This window comes from Aptenodytes patagonicus, chromosome 21 (genome assembly GCF_965638725.1).
Source record: "Aptenodytes patagonicus chromosome 21, bAptPat1.pri.cur, whole genome shotgun sequence".
NCBI lineage: Eukaryota > Metazoa > Chordata > Aves > Sphenisciformes > Spheniscidae > Aptenodytes > Aptenodytes patagonicus.
This window is the reverse complement of record NC_134969.1, coordinates 2584646-2606682: the sequence shown is the minus strand read 5'-3', so window position 1 is coordinate 2606682 and position 22037 is coordinate 2584646. Positions and strand designations below refer to the sequence as shown.

Here is a 22037-nt window from a genome sequence, read left to right as displayed (position 1 = left end):
GCACGGGCAGGCAGAAGGCTCTGCTGTGCTTCTAGAGGTGCAGCCGCGGCTGCAGCGCTGCAGCCCTGCGAGCAGGGAAACAACCCAGGCAGAAGAAGGTGAGGGGGAACAGACCCCTGCTCTCCTGCCCGGGGGGGCCCCTGCTGCTGCCCCGACCTGGAGCGACGCAGGTAAAACCACACCGGGTTGCGCCCCAACGCCCCTGCTCGGCACTGGCAGCGGAAGGGAGATGGAGCCTTGCATAGCTGGTGGTGGCCCTGGCTTGGCTCCGGGGAACTATGCAGGACACCACTGGGGAGCTGGACATGTCCTGAGGACTGGGGCTGGGGGTACAAGCCAAACCCCAGGGGATGGGGCCAACCTGGAGCATCCCCCCACCATGGCTGGGGAGCACTCAAGGCCCCAGGAGCTGGGGGGGTCTCCCCCCCCCCCGGGAAGGGCAGGAGCATTCCAGGAGTGTGGTCTGGCCATGCTGCAGTGCCACGGGCTCCCACCCCATCCCCAGAGCGGGCACCCCGCTGCAGCCGCGCCCTCACAAAGGAAGACTTGGTTCAAGTAAGAGGGCAAGGGACGCGGCTAGATGGGGCCAGGCGGTGCCACGCTGCTCCCATGTCCTGGCATCCCGCCCCACTGGCTGCATGCTGGCAGGATCCGTCCCGCTGCCTCCCCGCTCAGTCCATGTTGGCGCTGGCCGACCTGGAGATGCTCAGGGTCTGGGCAGAGACCGAGATGTCCTCGTGGTCCACGGGGCTGTGGTAGTCGGAGGTGATGTCAGGCTCGCAGGGGGGCACCTGCACGGCAGCCAGGCTGAAGGAGTTCATGGAGCCCTTGCGGAGGCACTGGGAGTAGAGGCCGAGCAGCAGGTCCAGCTTGTGCTCGATGGACTGCACCTGCAGGGGCGGGCAGTGCTGAGCGGGTCCCTCCCTGTGGGGAGGGGACCCGGGGGTCCCAGCTCTCCCATCCTGCAGGCGCCGAAGGGACAGTGACATGTTCCCTGGTGGCCGTCCCCTCCTGACCTGCCTCTCCACTTTGACCACGCGACCCATCATGCTGAGCTCGTCCACCAGCTCCGTCTCCAGCGCCGGCTTCTCCCCCTTCTCCCGCATCTTCTTGTCCGCAGCGAGGGCCCCCCTGCCCACAATCTGGTCCACGCTGGCAGGGAGGGAAGGGACACAGCCCATCACTCCCAGCGGACCAGAGGGCATGTGAGACCACAAGGGATGTGGGCATGGGAACATGTCCCGCCCATCACGATGGGCCAGTACCCCTCCCAGTGGGCATGGCTAGTGGTGGGAGACCCAGGGGAGCCCAGAGCCCCCCGCCACCTTTGGGGCAGCTCACCGCATCTGCAGGCTCTTGATCCTGCCCAGCATGTCCAGGTGGCCGGCCGAGTACTGCTCGATGACGTCCTTGACATCGTAGGGACGCAAGGTCTCCTTGAACTTCCTCTTGGCCACCAGGAACTTCAGGATCCTGCAGGGACACCCGGGCTGGCTGCAGGGCACTGGGGAGGACCGGGGGTGCCTGGGGGCTCCACGCCGGTGTGGGCAAGGGGGGGGACACATGCAAAGCACCGAGGTCCTGATCCCTGTCCCCACAGGGGGCTGAGCCAGGAGCTGTCCCTGCTCCCTGCCTGGCTTGGCCACCGCCATGGGCTGGACTGGGGCTCTCCGGACATGTCTGCTCATCCCCGAGGGCCGAGAGCTGTGGAGGAGCTGGGGACAGCAGCACGTATGCTGGGGGACGCAGGAGGGGACAGTCTCACCTAACAGCCCGGATGAGGGTCTTCACTGCTGGCATGATGTCCTCGAAGGTCAGGTCACAGTGGGAGGCCTTCTCCTCACTGCTGTCTTCCGGCAGGCAGTCGGCTGTGGGTGTCGAGTGGGTGGGTGGCAGAGACCAAGGGCTGTCCCCCTGTGCCCCCCAAAATGCCTGCATCCCCCCAACGTGACCCCACAGCCGGACCCCACCAGTCCCCAGGACTTACCCTCGACTGGGGTCCGCGGCTTGAGCCTCAGGGATGCACGGAAACGGGTCCGGTCATTGAAGCTCCAGCTCTTCTGCACCCTGGTGGGGCTGGAGGCCTTGGGGATGTCCTCAGTGCTGGGGGAGCGGTGCAGGGGGGGCCCCAGGTGCTGCCTGCCCCGGCTGCCCTGCCGCTGCGAGCTGCTCAGCCGGATGCGGTCCTTGATGCCCATCTTGTTGCTGCACGGGAGAGCGGGGTGGGCAGCGTCAGAGGTGAGCAGGCGCCAGGGGGACGGGGATGGGGACAGGGAGGGGAGCAGAACCCCACTGCGGGCACACATGGTGCCCACCACGGTGGGGGTGAGGACAGGGGTGGCTGTGCCGAGCTCACAGAGAGCCCCCGGCACGCAATGGGCATGAGCTCGCGTGCGAGCCAGGCCAGGAGCAGGCGGTACCACATGCCCGTGCAGGAGCAGCTCTGGGGTTACTCCTTTAAACACCTTTTTTTCCCCCGAGAGCAGAGAAAGGAGGAGACAGAGAGCGGGGAGAGACAGGTACGGCAGTGGGGAGGACACGCAGCAGAGCCGCCGGCAGAGCAACTGGCCCTGGCCCTGCAGGGAGCAGCCTTGCTCCTGCCCCATCCCCGCTGGCATGGGGCATCCTGAGGCACCTGGCCAGGCCCCTTCATCCTCCTCTTCCTGCAGGCTGCACCACCTAATTCAGGCTCTGCTCCGGCGGGCGAGCGGAGCCGCCCCCCTCCTGCCCTAACACGAGCTCTGCTCCTGAAACCTGCTGCTCTGCTGGGTTGGGGGGGGGGGGGCAACAGGCATCATTTATGTAGGACCTACACAAAAACACCATCTGGTGCTGCCTTTTGTGTGACGTGGGACCACAAGCACGCCTTGGGACATGCAAGGAGGCCAAGCAGACACACAGCCCCCCGAGCGGAGGAAGCCGAAGCCGTGGAGGACGCAAACCCCGCACCTGCCACACAACAAGCTCCAGGAAACCCCGGTGTTCGGGGAGCCTCGTGGATTTCCTGGGCCAGGAGTCACAGGGCAAGGCAGGGGTACAGGCAGGGCACCGGGCTCCCAGCCCCTCCCCATGCAGGTTGCTGGCTGCCACAAGCCCCTGCAGCCGGCGGCATGCGGTGCTGCCGGGCTGTGCTGGAGGACGGGAAGGGCTGTGCCCCCGGGGACCAGGCTGCAGGGCAGATGTGGGATGGGGTTTATCCAAGTGCCTCCATTTGCTGTTGTTGGACCTGGCAAGCCCAGCACAGCCAACGGACCAGGCTCATCCGTGCCGCACGGAGTGGGAAACTGAGGCAGGGCTAGCTGTGGGAGCCAGTGGGGGACGGTGGGGACAGCCGGCTCAGCCCAGGCCATGCACAGACCCCTCTGCCCTGCAGAAGGATCACCCTTCAGCCTCTACTCCCTCTGCCTCACCCTCCCCCAATTCCCTCCGCCCCGCAGCCAGCAGGCAGCCCGGCACGGAGCACCATGCACCCCTGGTGCTCCCCCACCCCGCGCGGCTGCCCAGCGCAGGCAGCCGGGACGGGCAGACAGCCGGGACGCAGTACCTCCATCTCCATGTGCCCCACGTCTGCAAGAGCCTCCTCTTACCACTAAAGATCGGGCTGGAGGGTCAGGGCAGAGACACAGGAGAAAACGAAGAGTTAGCCCGTGGCCAGGAGCGAGCAGAGCACCCGGGGACACCGTGTCCCCGATCCCCTGGGCATGTCCGCACCCCAGCATGTGGGTGCAGGGTCTCTGCCCGCCGCTGGTGAGCATCTCCCGCTGCACCAGACCCAACCACAGTACCCCCCCTCTGCTGCGGAGGCAAGAAGCACGAGCAAAGTTGTTTGCGTAGGTCCTGCATAAACGCTAACGCCTGCCCCGCAGAGGAAAGTCCGGTTTCTCAGCAGCAGAGCTCTGGAAAAAAGCGATTCGGTGACGGCACGTGATGCCGAGCAGCTGAACGGTGGCAACCCTGCAAACACCGCCGGGGATCTGTGGACCCCCGGCCCCTGCCCGCTCACTGCGGGAGGATGGGACGGGACGGGCAGTGAGCAGCGGCCGGGGGCAAATGTTACCTGAGGCGTAAGCACTTGTGGGGCTGCACGTCCTCCTCCTTCCAGCTTGGGGGTGAATGGGGGGCACAGAAGGTTTGGGGGGAGGTTGGGGGGACGGAGAGGAGGAGGGTGAACAGGAGAGGGGAGGAGAGAGAGAAGATGAGATGTTATGAGAGGTGATGCTCGCGGAGGAGATGGGGGGAGGCTCGGGCCCCCCGGGTGGGATGGCCAGGGGGTTGCAGTCCCTCTCCTGTCAGCTCCCTGCTGTTCACCGGGAACCGGGTGAGCACAGGCCGGTGCTGCCACAGGGAGGAGCCCCCCAAGCCCATACTCACCTCGGGGCCGGTGGGGGGGGAGCAGGTCCCCCTCGGCCCCACGCCCTCAGCAGGACAGCCACAGCCCCACGGCTCGGCACATCCCCACGCCGCGCCAGACCTCCCGCAGCCCCGTCTCCGGCATCACAGGGGAAACTGAGGTGCACTGCAAAGGAGCAGCGCTCCCTCTCTCCACCTAACCCTGACACTGGCTCAGGGCCCCACACCGTGCCGATGTCCTGGGTGGCAGGCCAGCAGCCATGGTGGCCATGCCAGGGTCTCCGGGATGCTCTTCAGCCGGAGGGGACCGGGGACACGGTGCACAAGCAGCCACCACCAGCAGTAGGGCAGCCCCGCACGGAGCGGCCGAACCCTCTTGTCTCTTCTTGGCAGCACCGGGGAGGCTCAGCATTGCTGCTCCCCACCGCCACGGGCGCAGAAAACCCATCTCGGACCGCAGGAACTGGGTTTTGCTCCTTGCCCAGCTCTGCAGCAGGGCTGTGCAGCTCCAGCCCCGCCAGGCTTGCAGCGCTGCCTTCACGGGGTCGTTTTCCGCCGCACTTGGTTCCCCCACGCAAGGTCCCGGTGCCGTACCCACATCGAAAAGGGCAGCGAGGTGGAGCTGAACATTGCAAGAGGCTTCACACTGGTACAACAGCCCAGAGTCTGTCCATGGGGACCAAACGTGCCCCCTCCGGACCTGCAAGCCGGGAGCGGTGCTGGCAGCCAGCGGCAGAGCGGGACGGGTGCCCCTGTACGGTGCTGGGTGGGGAGCAGGGCTGGGGGCTGCTCCCCTGGGGTCCGGGCTGGCGATGACGGGCACCACGGTGGCACCACGGGCGGACACAGACGAGCAGAGGAAAGAGGGCAGAAAGGAGGGAGAACGCGGTGCCGTGGGGCTGCACCCTCCTACCTTTCCCCTGAACAAGCGGCAGGGATGATGCTTTTCTGGCCAGGGGTGAAGGAGTGATAAGGCGGTGGGGCTCCGTCGGGCAACTTTTTCACCTCTGAATTCCTAAATCCTCCGTTGTGGACTCGGTGCAAATGCTCAAACATTAGGACCAGCTCTCTGGGGTTGGGGTTAAATAAAAACATGGAGAAATTAAACTTTCCAAAGCAAACGAGATGAGCAAACCAAGGCTGAGCAGAGCTGGGTCCTTCTCTGTGCAAACCAAAGCAAAACCAGAGCAAAACAAGAAGCAAAAACCAGCACTTTCTTTCAAAAGACAGTTTCTTAACAGCTCTGACTGGCACCTGCCAGCCGCAGGTTGAGCCAGCAGCGGGTGCTGCCGGCACCTGGGGGTGACGGTGCTGGGGCGGGGGGGTGCTGGGAAAAGGTCCCACAGAGGCTGGTCACCAACAGAGGGGTTGGATCCATGGGATGGGTCAGGCAGGGGACAGGCAGTATGGCCACCCTTGCTGCCGGCTGGGGACATGGGGACCTGCCACCACCTGATCTGGGGGTCTGGGCACTGACGGAGCAGGGGGGAAGCTCAGACCCGGCAGGGATCGAGCCTGGCCCTATCCCAACTCCAGGCTGCAGGAGAAACAGCTCCTGACACAGCAGGAGGGGCCGGCAGAGCCCCCCGTGATGCCCACACCAGGATTGCCCAGCGCCACACTCGGCGGCAATGCATGGGAAGCTGGATCTCCTCGGGGACTGTTCTCCTCACTGCTGCGGCTGTCAAGAGCCCTGCCTTTGAAAAAATAAAGAGTGAAATGGAACAGTGAATTTGTCATTGCAAAGAAACACACGGCCGGAGCGGGGGCAGGACGCACAGGCAGAGGCAGGCAGGAGGGCAGGGCTGTGGCAGGCTGCGCTGCTGGCCCGGGGACTGCATGGCAGACCCCGGTGAGCTCGGTGTGATGGGAACACACAGGGCATCTGGAAAACCTTCGGAGGGTCCTCGATCCACCCATGGTGGCAACATCCCAGAGGGCACGGGAGAAGAGTGCTGCAGGGACAGGGCATGGGGCTCCCCGCTGAACCCCCGGGTCCATCCGCTCTGCCGCTGCACTTGGAGCCGGCTCCCAGCCGGCTGCAGCTCCATCGCCCCAGCCATGAGGTCCCCGTGGCCAGTGGCACCATCCTCTTCCCCGCGGCAGTGCTGGAGGAAGGCTATGGATGGGGTGAGAGGGGACAGGGTGGGATGGGTGCTGAGCACTGTGGGCTGGGAGGATGGTGAGGATGGAGGAGGGTGTTGGGCATTTCGGCAGATGCTGTGCTGGGGCTCCAGCGTTCCAGGGCTGAGCAAGGCGTCTGTGCTGCTCGGCCCCACCGAGCCCTCGGTGGCTCCACATGGCCCCTCGTGGCAGGGGCTGCCCCGGTCGCTGTTCAGCCTGGGACCCCACAGGGACCCCCCCAGGAGCCCCGCAGCCCTCGCCCGCACCCTGCCTACCTGAAGGAGGGCAGGAGGCTGTCGTAGTAACACCATGTGGCCGTCAGGTACGCCCGGCTGACGTCCGTCGAGTACAGGCGCCAGGCAGCCTGCACGGGAGCGAGAGCCCGTGGGCATTGGGATCAGCTCCTGCGGGGTCGGGAGGCGAGACCCCCCGCGCCGGCCCCCTCCATCCCTCTTGGCCACCACGGGCAGAGTCCGGCCCAAAGGAGCCAGCTGCCGGACGTGGGGTCAGGCGTTTGGGTCCTGCCTGCAGCAGGCAGGGACAAGCAGAGCCGACGGGGGGGACAGCGGAGCATCCCTGGGAAGGGACGGGGCAGGACACGCCAGCCCTGTGCTACCTGGATCAGGTTAGCTGCCGGAGTCCGCCTCTTCTCAAAGTGCTTCTGCCGATGCTGTTCCTGCACTTTGAGGGCGAAGCCAGAGCCCAGGATCCCCTGGGGATGGGAGGGGACAGGGTCCGCAGGGGCCAGCCACACTGCCACCGCCAGCCAGGAGAGACAGGGACCCTCCCACCGGAGGGGTGGATTTGGCCCCTTTCTCCCCGATTTCTGCGGGGCAGGAGGTGCGGGGACCCTCTCCCCAGCCCCACTCACGGCGGGCAACGCGAAGAAGGAGATGCCGAGCAGGGCGAAGCCGGCCGCCAGCATCCGTCCCAGCCACGTCTGCGGCGTCTTGTCCCCGTAGCCGATGGTGGTGAGGGTGACCTGCCCGGGGGCAGAGCAGGGGGAGGCCTGGAGGGAGCTCCCCCGCCACGGCCCCATCCCACCCTCCTCGTCCCCTCCCAGGGCTGGGGTGCCACGGTGGCCGAGCTTACCGTGCCCCACCATAGGGAGTCGGCGTAGGTGGCAAATTGGGCGTTGGCATCCTTCTCAGCCAGGTAGACGAGGAAGGAGGCGAAGATGAGCACCAGGAAGCCGATGTACCAGGCGGTGATGAGCTCCTGTCAGGGCAGGAGGGGTGAGAGGGGCTCGGGGGGAGGTGTGGGGGGCTGCGTTGGGACCCTGCATCCTCACCTTGCTGTGGGCGTAGACGACAGAGCCCAGCAGCTTCCAGGTGCCGCCGCGACGGTCCATGCGCACCATGCGCAGGATCTGCAGGAAGCGCATGCTGCGCAGCGCCGAGGTGGCAAAGATGTTGCCCTGGGTGCCGGCGGCGATGACGGCCACCGAGGCAATGAAGACGATGAAATCTAGGGGACAGGGAGGGTCAGGGGCACGGGCTTTTCTCGAACACCCGTGGCGTGGGTGACTCTGCCAAGTCCCCAAATCCCTGGGCTCGCCCCAAAGCCCACAAGTACCTATAACGCAGAAGGGTTTCCTGGCAAAGCGGAAGCGTCCCCTCCAGCCCCGGTAGCGGCAGCAGCAGCCGGCTGCCCAGACGCGGATGATGTACTCCATGCCGAACACCACGATCATGACAAACTCCTGCCAGGGGGAGAGGAGGGGCAGGAGGGTGAGGTGGGGAGGGCAGGGGCAGGACAGCGTGGGGGGCTCAGCTGTGTGGGCGGCTTTGGGGGGGGGCAAAATGAAATGCTGGTGCTGAGGAGGGTGCGGGGGGGAGCGTGGTGTCCCCCCAAGGCCAACCGCTGACACAGCCCTGGCTGGAGCCATCCCAGGGGAATCAGGGCAGCGAGACAGGAGCCGTGGCCGTCGAGCCTGTCTGAGCAGCCTGGCTCTCCTACCTGTGCCAAGCTCACACCGAGCTGGGTCCTTTTCCTCCACCGTCAGCATTGTCCTCCTACCTCTCGCACAAACAAGCCCCCGTTCTGCTTACTTGTGGGAAAGTCACAAGGACCTTCCCAATTTAGTCTCCATCACTCGGAAGAACTCCAGCGTCAGCTGTTTCTGACAGTTTGGGGGAAAGTTGCCTTTTTTAGCCCCTCCTGCCCTGCCTTTTCCAGCAGTTTATGCCTTTCTGCACCACAGAGGTCCACCTGCAGTGACGGGCCACCCCGAGCCGCAGGGACACCCGCAGCAGCGAGGCCACCCTGCAGCTTCTCCCCAACATGCCGGAGAGGCTGCCATCATTAACACCAACGATCAATAGTGACATCTGGGCTGGGGAAAGGGTCGGAGGAGTTTTGTCCATGATTTTGTCCGAGTCTTTTAGGGTGTAACGTGGGGAGGGGGAGTCTGAGTGACAGCCCTGCTCCCCACTTACCAGGATGAAGAGGCACTGGTTGGCCAATTTCTGGTGCTCCTGGATGGTGGAGAAGACCGACAGCACCAGGCAGCTGAAGACAAGGAGGAATCTGGAACGAGAGCATGTCGGTGCAGGCGTCGGGGCCGGCCGGGGGGAGCCCAGCCTGCAGTGCTGGCCCCCGCTCGTAGCCTGACCCGCCCCAGCCAAGACCTCCACGGCCGCGGCTGAGCCACCGGGGACACGGCTTGCCCCTAGATGGTGGCATGGAGCAATTCGGGAGCCCACGAGCAGCTGCCCGTGGGTGCGGAGGCAGGGCTGTGCCTAAAGCCTGCCCACCCCGAGGCTGCCCATGGCACTGGGATGCCCACTGCAGGCAGCACCTCCCTGGGCCACGGCACCAAGCCCATGGCGGGACCCCTCCGTTCCCCGTGCATCCCTCCGGCACACTCAGGATGGGCTCTCTGCCCAGCCTCAGGCAGGGCCCGGGGTCGCGTGGTACCCCCCAAGCCCTGTGCCCAGAGGGAACATCGCTCCCACTGGTCCCCCCTGTGATGGGGACCAGCCCTGCATGGCACCCGTATGCCAGCCCGGGCTGGTGGCACAGCACGTCCCCGGGCTGCCCCACAGGCACCGAGGAGGACCAGGCTCCAGCGGCCACGGGGCTCAGTGCCAGGCTCCGTCGCAGCCCTGCAGCCTCTGCCTGGGCAAAACAACTGCTAATTAAAGGCAGGGAGGGAGACGAGGGGTCCCGCGCTGCGACAGGGTGCTGCTGCTGCTGCAGAAAGGGGACAAGAGCTTCTCCTGACTGTCCCCAGCATCACTGCCACCATGGGGACTTGCCGGGGACCCGGGGGAAGAGTTAACAGGGAGCTGCTCTGGGGCTATTTGTCCCCAAGAGCTGGGTTAAGACACAAGGGGCTTTGGCCCATTTAAAATAAGGAGGGAAAAAAAAATAGATTCTGAAGCTGAAGCAAATGAAACTCCAAAAATACATTTTTTCCCCTGATCCAGCTATTCTAAAAATGGAAAGCGGAGGGCTTGTGCCACCAGCCCACGTGACGGCGTGCAAAGGGCCACCGCTCTGCCGGAGCTGGCTCCGTAATGGCATGGGGTGCTCCGGGCACCCACTGGGCACACGGTGCCACGGCACTGCGGGGAGGCACCGCCAGCAGCACCGGGACGGCCAGGCTGAGGCCAGCAGCGCAAGCAAGGTGGCCCTGGCACCCTGTCCCCGAGCTGGTGGGCATCCATCTTGCCCCCCAGCACCATCTCCCCATGGTGAGCAATGCCTGTGGGACCCACCAATGGTGCTCCAGAGAGTGCAGGGGGCTCGGCTTGAGGAGATGCTGCCTGACACCCGCTCGGGGGTACTTTCCTGTCTCCTCTTGTTGCTGACGTGGAGCTTTAGAGCCGAACCGGCTACCCAGGGCAGAAACCAGACCCAACCCGCACGCCTGCCCCAGCACTGGCAGGGAGGCAGCCAGGGAGAGGGGACGATGCTCTGTGCCCTCTGCGGGACCACCCGGGCCAAGGGGACCCGGTGCAGACACTGAGCACTTGGGGTGGGGGGAACCACGGGCCCCCCCAAGGCTGAGCATGACCCGGGGACACACGCACCCACCCACCGAACCCACAGTTTGCGCCGTGTAGAGCTGGGGGCTCTGCAAACCTGGTCATGGCATGAGGGTGCTGCTGAGTGCCCCATGCCCACAGTGGGGCAAGGGGGGGTAGCACCCAGCTCAAAACACAGCCTAAAGGGGACAGGCAGGTCCCCTTCCCCGAAACCGCCACAAGGGGAAACTGGAGATGGGACTGGTGGCAGAGAAACCCCAGGGAACGGGAGAAGGGCTGGATCCAGAGTACGGAGAAGGGAGAGCTGGAGCGACACACCATGTGCCAGCTACAGGAATGAAGGGGCCGGGGGTGTCGCAGCCTCGACACCGCCCTGCCCTCACTGCAGAGGACGATGCTCCTCTCCTAGGCACTCCCCATCTGCAAGGCAGAAGGCTGGAGCCAGTTCCTTCTCCCTCTGAATTATTAATCGAGCCCCTTTCCTCCGGCACAGCAGTTCTGCCGTTAACTCCTCCGGCAGCCGACAGCACAGCCGGGCACAGCGGTTCCCCCGTCCTGCCCGCTCCAGCACAGAGGGCAGCGGTGCCGCGGGCAGGGAGCACCGAGCAGGCTGCTGGCCTCCTGGCCACAGCACTTGGTCTGAGGAGCAAAACAAGACCTGGCTGAGCAGCCCAGGGCAGAGCCTTTCTGCTTTGTGCATCATCAGCAATAAAGATTATACAATCAGGATTTAGCAGGCAATTACATGGGCAGCGAAGCACAAAGCAGAAGAGAAGGCAGAAATCTTCCAGCCTGCAAAGATTTGTGCCTCTCGCCCCGGCCGGGGAGCAGGGAGGGGGGTCTCCGGCGCCTGGGCACACGTTGCTCCCACAGGGACATGCTGCGGGTGGCCCTGCCTCAGGCAGCGGTGAGTCACGGTGCCTTTGCACCGAGCCGGAGCCCCGCTCGTCACCCATCCCCGCAGCAGCACCGTGAGCAACGAGGAGCAGTGATGGAAACCTGCACTCCCCGGGTTGGGGATGCCTCCCGCCCAGCCCCCCCGGCATCCTACAGGATTTGGTGAAGGATACAGGCATGAGAGGCCCCACGGGGCTGGCTGGGAAAGAAACTTTCTGGGAACATATCACCTGCTAGGAATTAACTTGTAAAGCCTGGGCAAACGCCCTGTCCCGGCTGTGCCTAAGCGGCTTAGGGAAAGGGTCAGATGCCTGAAGGCAGCTCGGCGAGCCAGGAACCGGCTGTCCCCCCCAGTCCCCCCTCGGGGCGGGCAGCCCTCTGGGGCAGAAGTGCTGCTCTCAGCAGCTCTGCCCCGCACCGAGGGCTCGGCCGATCTCTCCATCAAATGCCGCACAGTGCCAGCACTGCCAGGCTCCCCGCCGGTGCGCTCCCCCTCCCGAATTCACCGCTCTTTCCACCCACCAAGCAGGGCCAGAAAAAAAAGGAGTGCTGCCAGGGAAAGCAGGGATGGGGCAGAGACGGCGGGGGCAGGACCCAGCAGGAGCCTCGCTGCCTCCCCGCTCCCCTTAGCTGGGGTCCCGGGGGATGGAGGGAGCAGATGCTGTTGTTGCTGAGCCGGTGCATCAGCTCTCCCCAATAAACTTTCCATTGCCAGCCCCCGCCAGCCGGCAGCCCCTTCCCCAAGGGGCTCCTGCTGCCGCCCGCACACCTCCCTGCCGGCATGCATCCCCGCGCGGGAGGGGACACGTTGCCGGCAGCCTGGGCGCAGGGACGGGACCCCTCCGGCTGCTCTCACCCCTGCAGGAGCAAAGCCTGTCCACAGGAACGCTCCACCCCAAAATAATAATTAAAACCTGGAGGGGGTCCAGGTTGGAGAAGGTGAATCTCCCCACATTAATCTTCATTAGAGCGGACTTTGCCATATGCTCCTGCCCACACCGGCAGCGCAGTGCCGGCGGAGGAACAGGTGAGCCGGGAAAGCTGCTGAGCTCAGGGGAAGCGGGGCCAGGTCGGCCCCAGCCAGCAAGGAGCAGCGCCGGGCAAGGGGGCACCAGCCAGCACCCAGTGCCTGGCCAAACACCCCCGGGCAAACAGGCTGCACCCTGGTATAACCTGGGCAAAGCTGTACCGTGGCACCCCGGTGCAGCCAGTGCCAATGGGACCGCGATGCTCGGAGCCTGTGCAGCGGGACGGCACAGCCTGGCCGGGCTGCGTCCCACAGCCCCAGCAAGCAGCCGGTGTCCAGGCTTGGAAGGGGGGGTGATGCTGTACCCCCGTGCCCCAGCGGGGCTGTCCCGGACCCTGCTTCACTCTCCCGCTGTGAGGAAGCCCCGAGCCGGGAGCACAGGCAGAGTCAGGGAGGCTTGCGCTGACAGCCCGGCAATAACTCAGCGGAAGGAAAATACCACGCGCCGTAGGATAAACAGCTCAGCCAGGGGACGAGCGAGCAAACAGCCTCTGCCGAACGGCACGGCTCCCTTCCCCGGCCAAGCCTGGCCCCATTGCGACACTGCCAGGTCCCCACGGTTCTGGGCAGCAGCGCTGGGTGCCCAGCCGGGCTGCCCTCCCAGGCTGTGCCACCGCGGGAAATGGCTGTTTGGGCCAAAACTGCCCGAGCCCAGCTCCGGGGGGGGATGGAGACAGGGATGGGGACGGTGCTTCGCTCTCCAGCCTCCCCAGCCTGCGAGATTCATCCCCCCGAGCACCGTCTGCAGCTGTATAAACAGCGTGTCTTATAAATCCCCCATCCCTCGCCCCAGCAGCCCTTTAGGAGAGGTGGAGCAGGCGGCCTGTCTGCTCCGGGGGATATAAATAACCGGGCGTGTAGCGGGCCTGTTTGTGCCCGTAACCATGGCAGGGTCCGTTCCGCGCCACGCTCCTGCCCGCGCCGCAGAGAAGAGAAGCAGAAAAGCACCGAGCGTTTCGCCACGGTCAGGGAAACCGGAGCTGGAGCCAGGAGCCGGCCAGCCCAGCCGCAGCACTGGCACCGCAAACCCCAGCACATGCTCAGAGCCCAGCCCGGACCCGGTTATCAGCACCGGGAGAGGAAAGGTGCTGCTCCGAGAGCCCTCCTCGCCCCCAGACCTGGGGGTACCAGGAGGGTAAGACAGGATGGGGTGTTTCCAGCGCCCTGACACAGGCTGCAAGCAGGGCTGGGACGAGGAGCCCATCTGCGGGCTGCATGCCACCTCCTGCAGCCTGGTGGCACCCACAGCAGGGACCCAGCAGCACCCACGGCAGCAGCTCCAGATGACGTCCCACACCGCATGGGAGCCGATGGCCCCAACACCTTTGTGCTTCGTCGAGCGGGAGCCAAAGCCTGCAGATGGCATCACACATCACCCTTGCACTTCATGTCTGCACCCCCGCGTCACCCACTGCCCCCCAGCATGCCGTCCCTGCCGTCCCCACGGGGAGCACGGTCACAAGGCTCCTGTGGACAGTGCCAAGATGCTCACACGGAGCAGCCAAGATAGTTTTACTCTTGAATCATCTGGCAAGGAGCTGGCTTAAGGGGAGGAAAAGAAAACCAGCGTGTTTTCAGATGCACCTCCCGTGCCCAATGGGCCTTGCACCCCAGGAGAGGGATCGGGGCTGTCCCCACCCTCCAGCACCTGGAGGCTCCCCAGCGGACGGGGACCTTTGGGGCACAGGGACATGAGTGGCCCTGAGAAGGCGAAGCAGGCTGAGGCCCCAAACACGTTGCATGGGGGGCAGCAGTGCCCACAGGCAGAGGGGCCAGGTCTGGGCACTCGCTCAGCCCCACTCCGACCCTCACCCCAGGGGTGGCTCCTTCGAGGGATAAATAACCGAAGCCTCTCCAGGGCAGCCGAGCATCACCTCTGCACCCCCCGGCAGTGGGGCTTCCCTCCGTCCTTACCATCGGGGCCGGCCAGCCTCGGGCACCCAAACTGACACCTCCTGCTCTGGGCTGGGGGGGTCGCGGATGGGAGCGGCAAGAGGGGAAAGGAAAAAAAAAGAAGAAAAATCAATGCAGAGTTTCATGTTGCGCCAAAGTCGCTTAATTTTATGCCCCGGTGACACCGCATCAGGCTGGGGAAAGTGCTGTGCCGGCTTCTCTTCCCGTTGGCATTTCCCCCAAACGCAGCTCCCGTTTCAAGCCCGGGCAATGTGAGCGGGGCCAGCCCCGGGAGCAGAGCCCCCTGCTCGAAGGGCACGGCTCTGGCAGCGGCGGGGCACAGCCTCCCCGGCCCCTTTTATTTTGGCCATGCAAGCGCAGCAGCCGGATAGGAAACCACCACACCAGCCGCTGTGGGAGATGTCAGTGACAGCAAGTTAAAACCCCGGAGCTTAATACAAGAGGTTTTTACCAAGCAGGCAGTGGAGAGCCAGCACCGAGCAGGGGATGAAACAATTTCCCTGCAAACCCTCTGGGGCTCCAGCCTATCGAACAGCCCTGGGTGGGTTGGCAAGGGCTTGGGCTGGAGCTGCTGCAGGCACCGACCACGGCAGCAATCCCCAGCATGGCAGGGAAAGCGCTTTCCCGCTTGCCAAGTGGTGATGGAGGGATGCGGCGAGATAGGGGAGCATGGCAGAACCGCCCACCCTGCGGCAGGGCCAGGATGCAGCGGGGGTGGCAGACCCATCCTGCCCACCGCAGCCCTCTTCTGCAACAGGGACTGAGCACAGAGAAGCTCTGGGAGAGGCCGGCTGTCAGCAGCCTGGTCCCTGGCCAGGAACTGGCCGGTGCATGGGGGGGGGGCCCACCAGCTGCTGCCCTGCGCCCATCACACCCCCACCATCTCGCCGCCCCGAGCCAGCGGGGATTTCCCACGGCCCCGAGGAGTCTGGCCAGCCCCGAGCGGAGGACAGCCCGCGCCTGGCATCGCTCACCCAGTGCTGGGATTGCCCCGGGGCTCTGCCGGGAGCTGCCACCCCTCTGCCTCCCCGACGTACATGGGGACCCAACAGCACCAAACGCACGGCAAGGGCAAGGGTGGGGGTACCATGGGACAGCCCCCCTACATGCCTGAGGGATGGGCACCCTCCGAGCTCTGCGCTCCTGTCTCCTCCTTGCCCCAGGCACAGAGCGACACTTTCACAAGGTAAATAAAACCCCATCAACTCAGCAGTACCCAGGTGAGATGCTGCCAAGAGCAGCGGGCAGGGGAGGCCTCCAGCTGGCCCGGCACGGGGGGGGGGGGATGGTGTTTCAGGCAGGGGGTTGCAGGTTGTTACTGGTCCTGCTGGCTCAGTCTTCCCTAATTTGCTCCAGGTCAAACTATGCTTTATTAAAGTGTTCCTCTAGGAAATGGAAGAGTGCTGAGCTGAGCTTCTGGTGCACCCAGCAGTTTCATAACCATTGATAAGAGCTCCCAGACCCCGCGTTCCATCAGGGCAGCAGCACTGAGAGCCACTGGCCATGTGCAGGGGCTGGCAGATGGGGAGGAACAGCTTGAACTGGAAACCTCCCCGGTGCAGCTCCAGGAGCAGGGGGGCAGCCTCTGAGCTGGGCTGGGCTGGCAGCGGTGCCCGTGCCAAGGGCAGAAGCCCGCGGCAGCTCTACCCGGGAGCAGGGCAGTCGCTGACAGCCATACACAACTAAAGTCACGAGTTGGGTATGAGAACAGCCTTCCCGCTTGCTTAAGAGGTGGAGATTGGAAAAGGAAGTTTTTATTTGCCTTCTGGCTGTAAAGCCTTTAGGTTAACGCTCTGGTCACACTCCCAGATTTGCTCTGTAAGCTCCAGGACTAGAAATTCTCATTTCAAGAGGGCGAGGCAGAGCTTTGCAAGCCAGTGAGCTGGCCAAGCCCAAGCGCATGCCTCCACGGTCCTGCCGTGGTCAGCACAGGGTTAGAGGGGATGGGGTCAGCCGGCCAACACCGCACACCTCAGCCCCGGCTTTACACCTGCACGAGCACCCACTTCTGCACTGTCCCCTTCCTGCAAACGCTGGAGCACAGGAACCCATGGGGACACCCAGCACAGGGGGCTCCAAGGGGCTGCGAAGCCCTGACAGAGCCCAGTGGTGGCTCCGAGCCCCCGCAGCCCATCGGGCAGGGCTGCAGGCAGGCGCCCGGCACAGCTCGAGGGCTGCAGAGACAGTGCAGCCACCAGACCATCCTGCAAGGTGGAGCAGCACCAGCCCAGCCCAGAGCGGGCGCTGGGGACGGGAAGCTATTCGGGATCAATTTGCCGACAGAAAGAGACTGAACTTGTCCAATAAATGGTATCAGCTCAGCCTTGCTACGTGCTCCCAGACACTAAACTGCTCAGGGGCGGGAAGCGCTTTGCTTCTCAGCGAGTATTTCCATTTTAGCAGTTTTCAGCCCTGTCTCAGAGCCAGGCTGCTCAGGGGGAGGCAGCGCACAGCCGTGACTCAGAGGACAGGTCCTGTGACCAGCACTGCCCCAACCTTGGGTGACCTTGGGCCATGGGCTCCATCTCCCCTGTGCCCTGGTCTCCCCCAAAGCGGGAGTAACACCTTCCTCCTCTTATTTAAAAACTAGTCCTCAACTATTGAGGCACACAAACCATTCCCGAGAACTTCAATACCCAGCACTGCAACAGCTTAGCAGCTCCCATCTGCTGCGGGAGAGAAGAAAAAAAAACTTTGAAGAAGCCAGAAAGGAGCAATATTTACAGGAAAGGCTTCACGGAACAGACGTCCACACGGAACAGACGTCCACACCTTGCACCCACTGCGGCATCTTCCCACAAGCTTCGGGGGGGTCCCTGGCAGGACTGACTGCCCTGCAGTGTACCTCAGCCGTAAAACTCAGTGAGCAAATGGACACAAACCCTCCCCAGCCCGCTAAATGCTTAAGACGTTTTGCTCCTGCTATCGACTGCTGCACGTCTTGCCCATCTCCCAAGAGCTGGGGGCCGGGCATGGCTGGGGTGGCAGAGGAGGGACCTGGGGCTTGGTGGGCTCTGCAAGGGGAGCTGCTTGGTCCGATGCAGTTGTTTCTGGGGCAAAACACATGCAGGTCAGGAGGAAGAACTGGTGGAGGACACTCGGGCACACACATCTCGGCCATGAGACGAGCAGGGGCATCTCTCTTCCAGAGTCCAGCGAGTACCTACACAGAAAAGTCTGATCCCCCTCCCCTAGCAGGAGGTTTTGGCTGCCATTGTTAATTCCTTGCAGGAAAAGCTCTTTTGAGGGCAGTATTTGCAACGTAGGTATTCTTGCCGAAGCACACTGCAGAGGTGTCGGCAGGCGTTACAAATGGGCCCCGGGCTCCTCTCCTGGCTCCCCAGGGAGCTCAGGTGCCCTCTTATCCAGTGACAAATTCATCCTGCCATCTCAATGTGCTAACTTAGGCAAGACCCACTTTCCTGCCTCTTAACGAGCTCCAGCTTGCCCCCCCACACACACTAACAACTCAGCACCGCGTTACTGCTCCTGGAAGCGGAGGGAGAGGTAGTTTTTTGGCTCGTGCTCTCAGAGAGGGTCTGTGCCCAGCTGGGCCGTGGGGCACAGCACAGACACCTGGCACACACAAGGCAGAGGGGGAAACCACCTCTTTCCCCATGGCTACAGCTGGGTAGGGAGCAGTGGTGTCCTGGCAGTGTCCCGGCAGCGCAGCCGGAGCAGAGCGGGGGTCCTGGGTCAGGGTAGCCAGAATAACCCGCCCAGCACGGAGCCTCCCTCTCTCCCCGCAGCCTCCGGGTGCGTTACGGGCACCCCAGCTCTGCAAGCCCTGTTACAGCCCTCCGAGCAAACAACCCCAAGGGGCTGAATTTGTTATTCGGCCCCGAGCTGAGCCCGCACATCTCGGAGAAGCTTCTGCTTTGTAAAAGCCATAGATGCCCAGGTCCAGCGAGGAAAGCTGGAACAGCACCACACTGCCCGGGAAACAGCGTTGAGCCAGGGCAGGGAGCAGATGTGCTCCTGGGAGCATCCCGGGCTCCGTCTCTGGAGAGGGATGTTTTAGTGCTGGGGATCAACAGCAGCCAGGACCCAGGAACGGGCACAGCTCTCGGGGTACAGCAGCTGCTGCCGGCTTGCAGCCTTTAGCAGAGACAAGAACACCTATTCCCTGCTTTCCCCCATCCCATCTGGGTGCAGCGCTATGTCCCGACACTGCTACAGGTATGCGAGGGGACAGGGTCCCCAGTTCCATCCCGACCTGCCCTGTCGCTCCTGCCTTTGAGGCTCCCCACGGGCTCGGAGACCCCAGCCGGGGCGACATACAGCAAGGGGACAGTGGCAGGGCAGGACAGGACAGTGGCCCGGGCTCCGTTGCAGGTGCCACCAGGAAGGGGCTCACTGCACCGGGGCCACCCGGGGACCAAGTCCCATCCCCCGGGGACGCGCTCGCCTCCTCGCACCGGAGCTGCTGGCACGAATCCGCCGCTGGACTCAGCTCCCGCCGCGGCCCCGCCGCTCGCCCCCCCGGGCTCCCCGCTCGCCCCCCGCCCCGGTCCAGCCGGTGACGGAGCTCCCCCAGCGCGCTGCTCCCATCGCACCGGCCCCGCTGCCGGGCCGGGACCGGGAGCGGCGGCAAGGAGCGGGCACCGCCGGCGCGTCCCCCCCCGCCAGACGCTCACGGAGAAACTTCTCCGGCGGAGCCCGGGGGGCCGGTGCCCGGCGCCGGGGCTCGCTCGGAGCGACGGCTGCCCCGCGGCTCCTCGTTACTCCGAGCGCGCTCCCTCCCCCGCGGGCACCGGCAGCGCCCGGCCCCCGCCGTCCCACCGCGACCAGCCGCCCCGCGACCACCGGGACCAGCCCCCGGGCGGCGGGATGCTGCAGGCGGCAGCCGCCCCGGGACCCCCCCGGTACTCACATGAAGACGTGGTAGACGAAGGCCCACCCGCGGGGCCGCTCCAGCACGTTGTAGAGGCAGTTCTGCAGGCGGCGGCGGCAGCAGCGCAGGGGTCCGGGGGGGCGGGCGGCGGCCCCGGGGCGCGGTCCCGCCAGCAGCCCCCGGCGGCGGGGCGGGGGGGTCCCGCCGGACGGCCCCGCGCCCTCGGTGCGCACCGCCGTCAGCGCCGCCGCCCCGGCCATGGCGCGCCGCCCCGCTCAGGGCGCCGCCGCCCGCCGCATGGCCCCGCCGGGCCCTGCCGCCGCCGGGACCCCCCCCCGCTCCCGCTCCGCCGGACGGCGGCTCGCACCGCCCCCCAGCAGCCCGGTACCGCTCCCCGCTGCCACCTGCCTTTAGCTGCCCGCCGCCGCCTCCGGGCCCTCCCCCGCCGCCGCCCCGCCGGGGCCGGCCCGCCCCGCCGTACCTGGCCTCCGCCCCCGGGGCTCCGCCGGGACGGGGCGGGTGGAGAAGGGGGGGACGCGGGGCCGCCCACGGCGGCAGCAGCAGCAGCCCCCCGGGGGGCGGAGGGGCAGGGGCGCTGCCGGCTCCCCCGCGGTCACCCCCGGCCCGGCTGGGGGGACTTTTCCCCGCGAGGTCCCTGGGGACTCCGCAGCACCGGGCACAGAGTGCCCCGGCCGCGGGATGTGGAGCGTCCCCGCGAGCGAGCATCCCAAACCGCGGGGTGTGGAGCATCCTGGGAGTGAGCCTCCCAAACCACACGGTGTCGAGCATCTCTGGAGGGAGCGTCTCTGGAGCGAGTGTCCCTGGCCACCAGGCATGGAGCATCCCAGGCACGAGCTTCCCAAGCCAGCCAGCATCAAACCTCCCAGGCCATCTGGCAGCGAGCACCCCGGCCCAGGGCATCCCCCCCTTCCTCTCCTTTGCTCTAGGTCCAGGAATTGCTGGAGGCACCGAGGTTTAGAGGGACACCGAATACCTACGAAGAGACTTCACGTTGCTTGGGAAGGGAAGGGCACATCCTCGTCCTCCCCCTCCCAGGCCAGGAGCCCTGCCGGAGCCCGTTCCCCCCAGGGTCCCTGCAGCAGGCACAGCTCACCCACACCCATACCTATCCGTCCTCTGCAGACCCAGCTTTGAGCCTGGGTCCAAGTGTATTTCCCAGCCAACACCCACAGCTCTTAGCTCTTCCACCTTATTCCCCTCGGCTCCACACAACCTCCCACTAACAGATCAGGAAACTGAGGCACGCTGCTGGGAATCCCCTTTCCACGCAAGCCGGGGTCAGAGGTGCCCCATCCCACCTGTAACCACACGCTCTCCGCAACTTTGCAGAAGCCGGGTCCCCCCCTGCCCGGCACGGGTGCCCAGGGCCTGTGCTCCTGGAGAGGAGAGCAAGTTAAAGGCTTTGGTCAGTGAATTATTTAACGTGGCAGTTGGAGATCCTGGCACCCATGCGGGCCCTCGTGAGCACTGCGGTATTTGGTAGGTCTCAGGAAACATGCACAATAAACAGACAATTTTATTTACTCGGGCACGGGGGAAATGGTGCTGGTAAAACCCACCCCAGGAGCCAGCCTGCAAACCCCCCCCTCCAAGGATGCCTCTCCCTCCCGCCGCCACGCAAACTCCACGGCAGCGAGATGGGGACGAGAGCCATGTCCGTGGAGGCTGAAATCCTGTAAATCCGAACCAAATTCTCCCCAGTGAATCCGTGGTGTCTTCTCCGCGCTCCCCTCCAGCCCTAACCCCTGCAGCCCCCTCTGAACGTGCTCCCCAAGGGGACACAGCCCCTGGAGCGTGGCCCCAGCTGCTCACAGGGTCCCCCCAGCATGTCTCGCCCCCCCGGCAGACACTCCCCGCAGCCGAGCCGCCGTGGCGGGAGCACCCTGACCTTCATCCGGCTGCCGTTTGGTTCAGCGTATTCCCCTCGGTCGCAAGGTTTAGGTTTCACCTGGCGATTGATTAAAGCCTCCGGGCTGTGGAGGGGGCAGAGTTAAGGTGACCTGGAAAGGACTTCGGCCAAGGTGGGCGCTTGCTTGAGAGGAGTCGGAGGAGGTGGGGAGTTGTTTTATTCCTGCTGCTGCTTTGCAGCTGGATGGGGAATATCCAGGCTGATGTCCCAGGCTTGCCAGGGAAGCCTCGGCAGAGCTGTGTTTGTAAGTGGTGAAGGACTGCTGGTTTTTTTAAACAAAGACATCACTTCTGTAAATTGTTTGCTGGAATCAGCAAGCTGCTAATAAATTAGGGGAGAAGGCATGCTACCACCACCCACCAGCCACCCTCTCCGTTACTGTCGCTTTCTGGCCTCCTGCAGTTTTGCTTTTGCAGGTTAGACCCCGAGCAGCCCCCTGGTAGCAAATGAAACTTTGCAAGGTTGCAGGTGCAGCCATCCGGGGCCAGCGACACCAGTCGCTCCCGTCTGGGCTGAGCACCCCGGGGTGGGTTAACGGGGACACGGAGCTGGCGCTGAGCTGGTGCTGTGGGTCACCGCATGCGGGGAAGGGCCAGTTCCCACCCGCACCTTGTCACCTGCCCAGACCCTGGGACCCTCCATCGATCCTGGAGCTGGGAGGTTTTGGGATAGAGCCAGGGACTCTGAATCAACACGGTACTGACCCATCCATCAGAACCAGCAGAGGTTTCGGGAAGCCGTCCCGGGCTCTGCCGGCTTCGCCCCCCGGCCATGGGAGTCCCACAGAGCCGCTCGCGTCCTCTGGCCCTGACGAAACTTTAAAGAGGATTTCCGAGGCCGGGTGATGATGAGTGGGGAGGCCTGTGTGCTTGGAGCCTGCTGCCCTCTTGGGATTGCAGCTCAAGTTCCTGGCACGGACGGGAGGCCAGGATTTGCATCTACAGGATTTCCAGTAAGTTTTGCAGCCCT

The 22037-nt window shown here is 64.8% G+C and overlaps 1 protein-coding gene across 1 annotated transcript; it reads right to left on the bottom strand.

Moving 5' to 3' along the window:
• Positions 1-671: 671 nt before the first annotated feature.
• On the bottom strand, positions 672-19398 carry KCNQ4 (potassium voltage-gated channel subfamily Q member 4). The gene is made up of 15 exons (XM_076357662.1): positions 19178-19398; positions 8913-9003; positions 8050-8176; positions 7766-7941; positions 7567-7692; positions 7346-7483; positions 7091-7186; positions 6750-6838; positions 5264-5419; positions 4058-4102; positions 1988-2205; positions 1766-1868; positions 1342-1473; positions 1017-1152; positions 672-890 (listed from the first exon to the last, which is right to left on the bottom strand). Exons 1-15 carry the CDS (start codon positions 19396-19398, stop codon positions 672-674), a joined length of 2073 nt encoding a protein of 690 aa, XP_076213777.1.
• Positions 19399-22037: the final 2639 nt, after the last annotated feature.

What these genes read in the sequence shown, in the direction of transcription:
- KCNQ4 (XM_076357662.1), bottom strand. Translation starts at nt 19,398, where the DNA reads ATGGCCGGGGCGGCGGCGCTGACGGCGGTGCGCACCGAGGGCGCGGGG. An exon ending in CACAAGTGCTTACGCCTCAG is followed by an intron (nt 2,206 to 4,057) that starts GTAACATTTGCC and finishes TCTCCCGTGCAG; the next exon opens with CAACAAGATGGGCATCAAGG. An exon ending in GCCGCGGACCCCAGTCGAGG is followed by an intron (nt 1,869 to 1,987) that starts GTAAGTCCTGGG and finishes CGACACCCACAG; the next exon opens with CCGACTGCCTGCCGGAAGAC.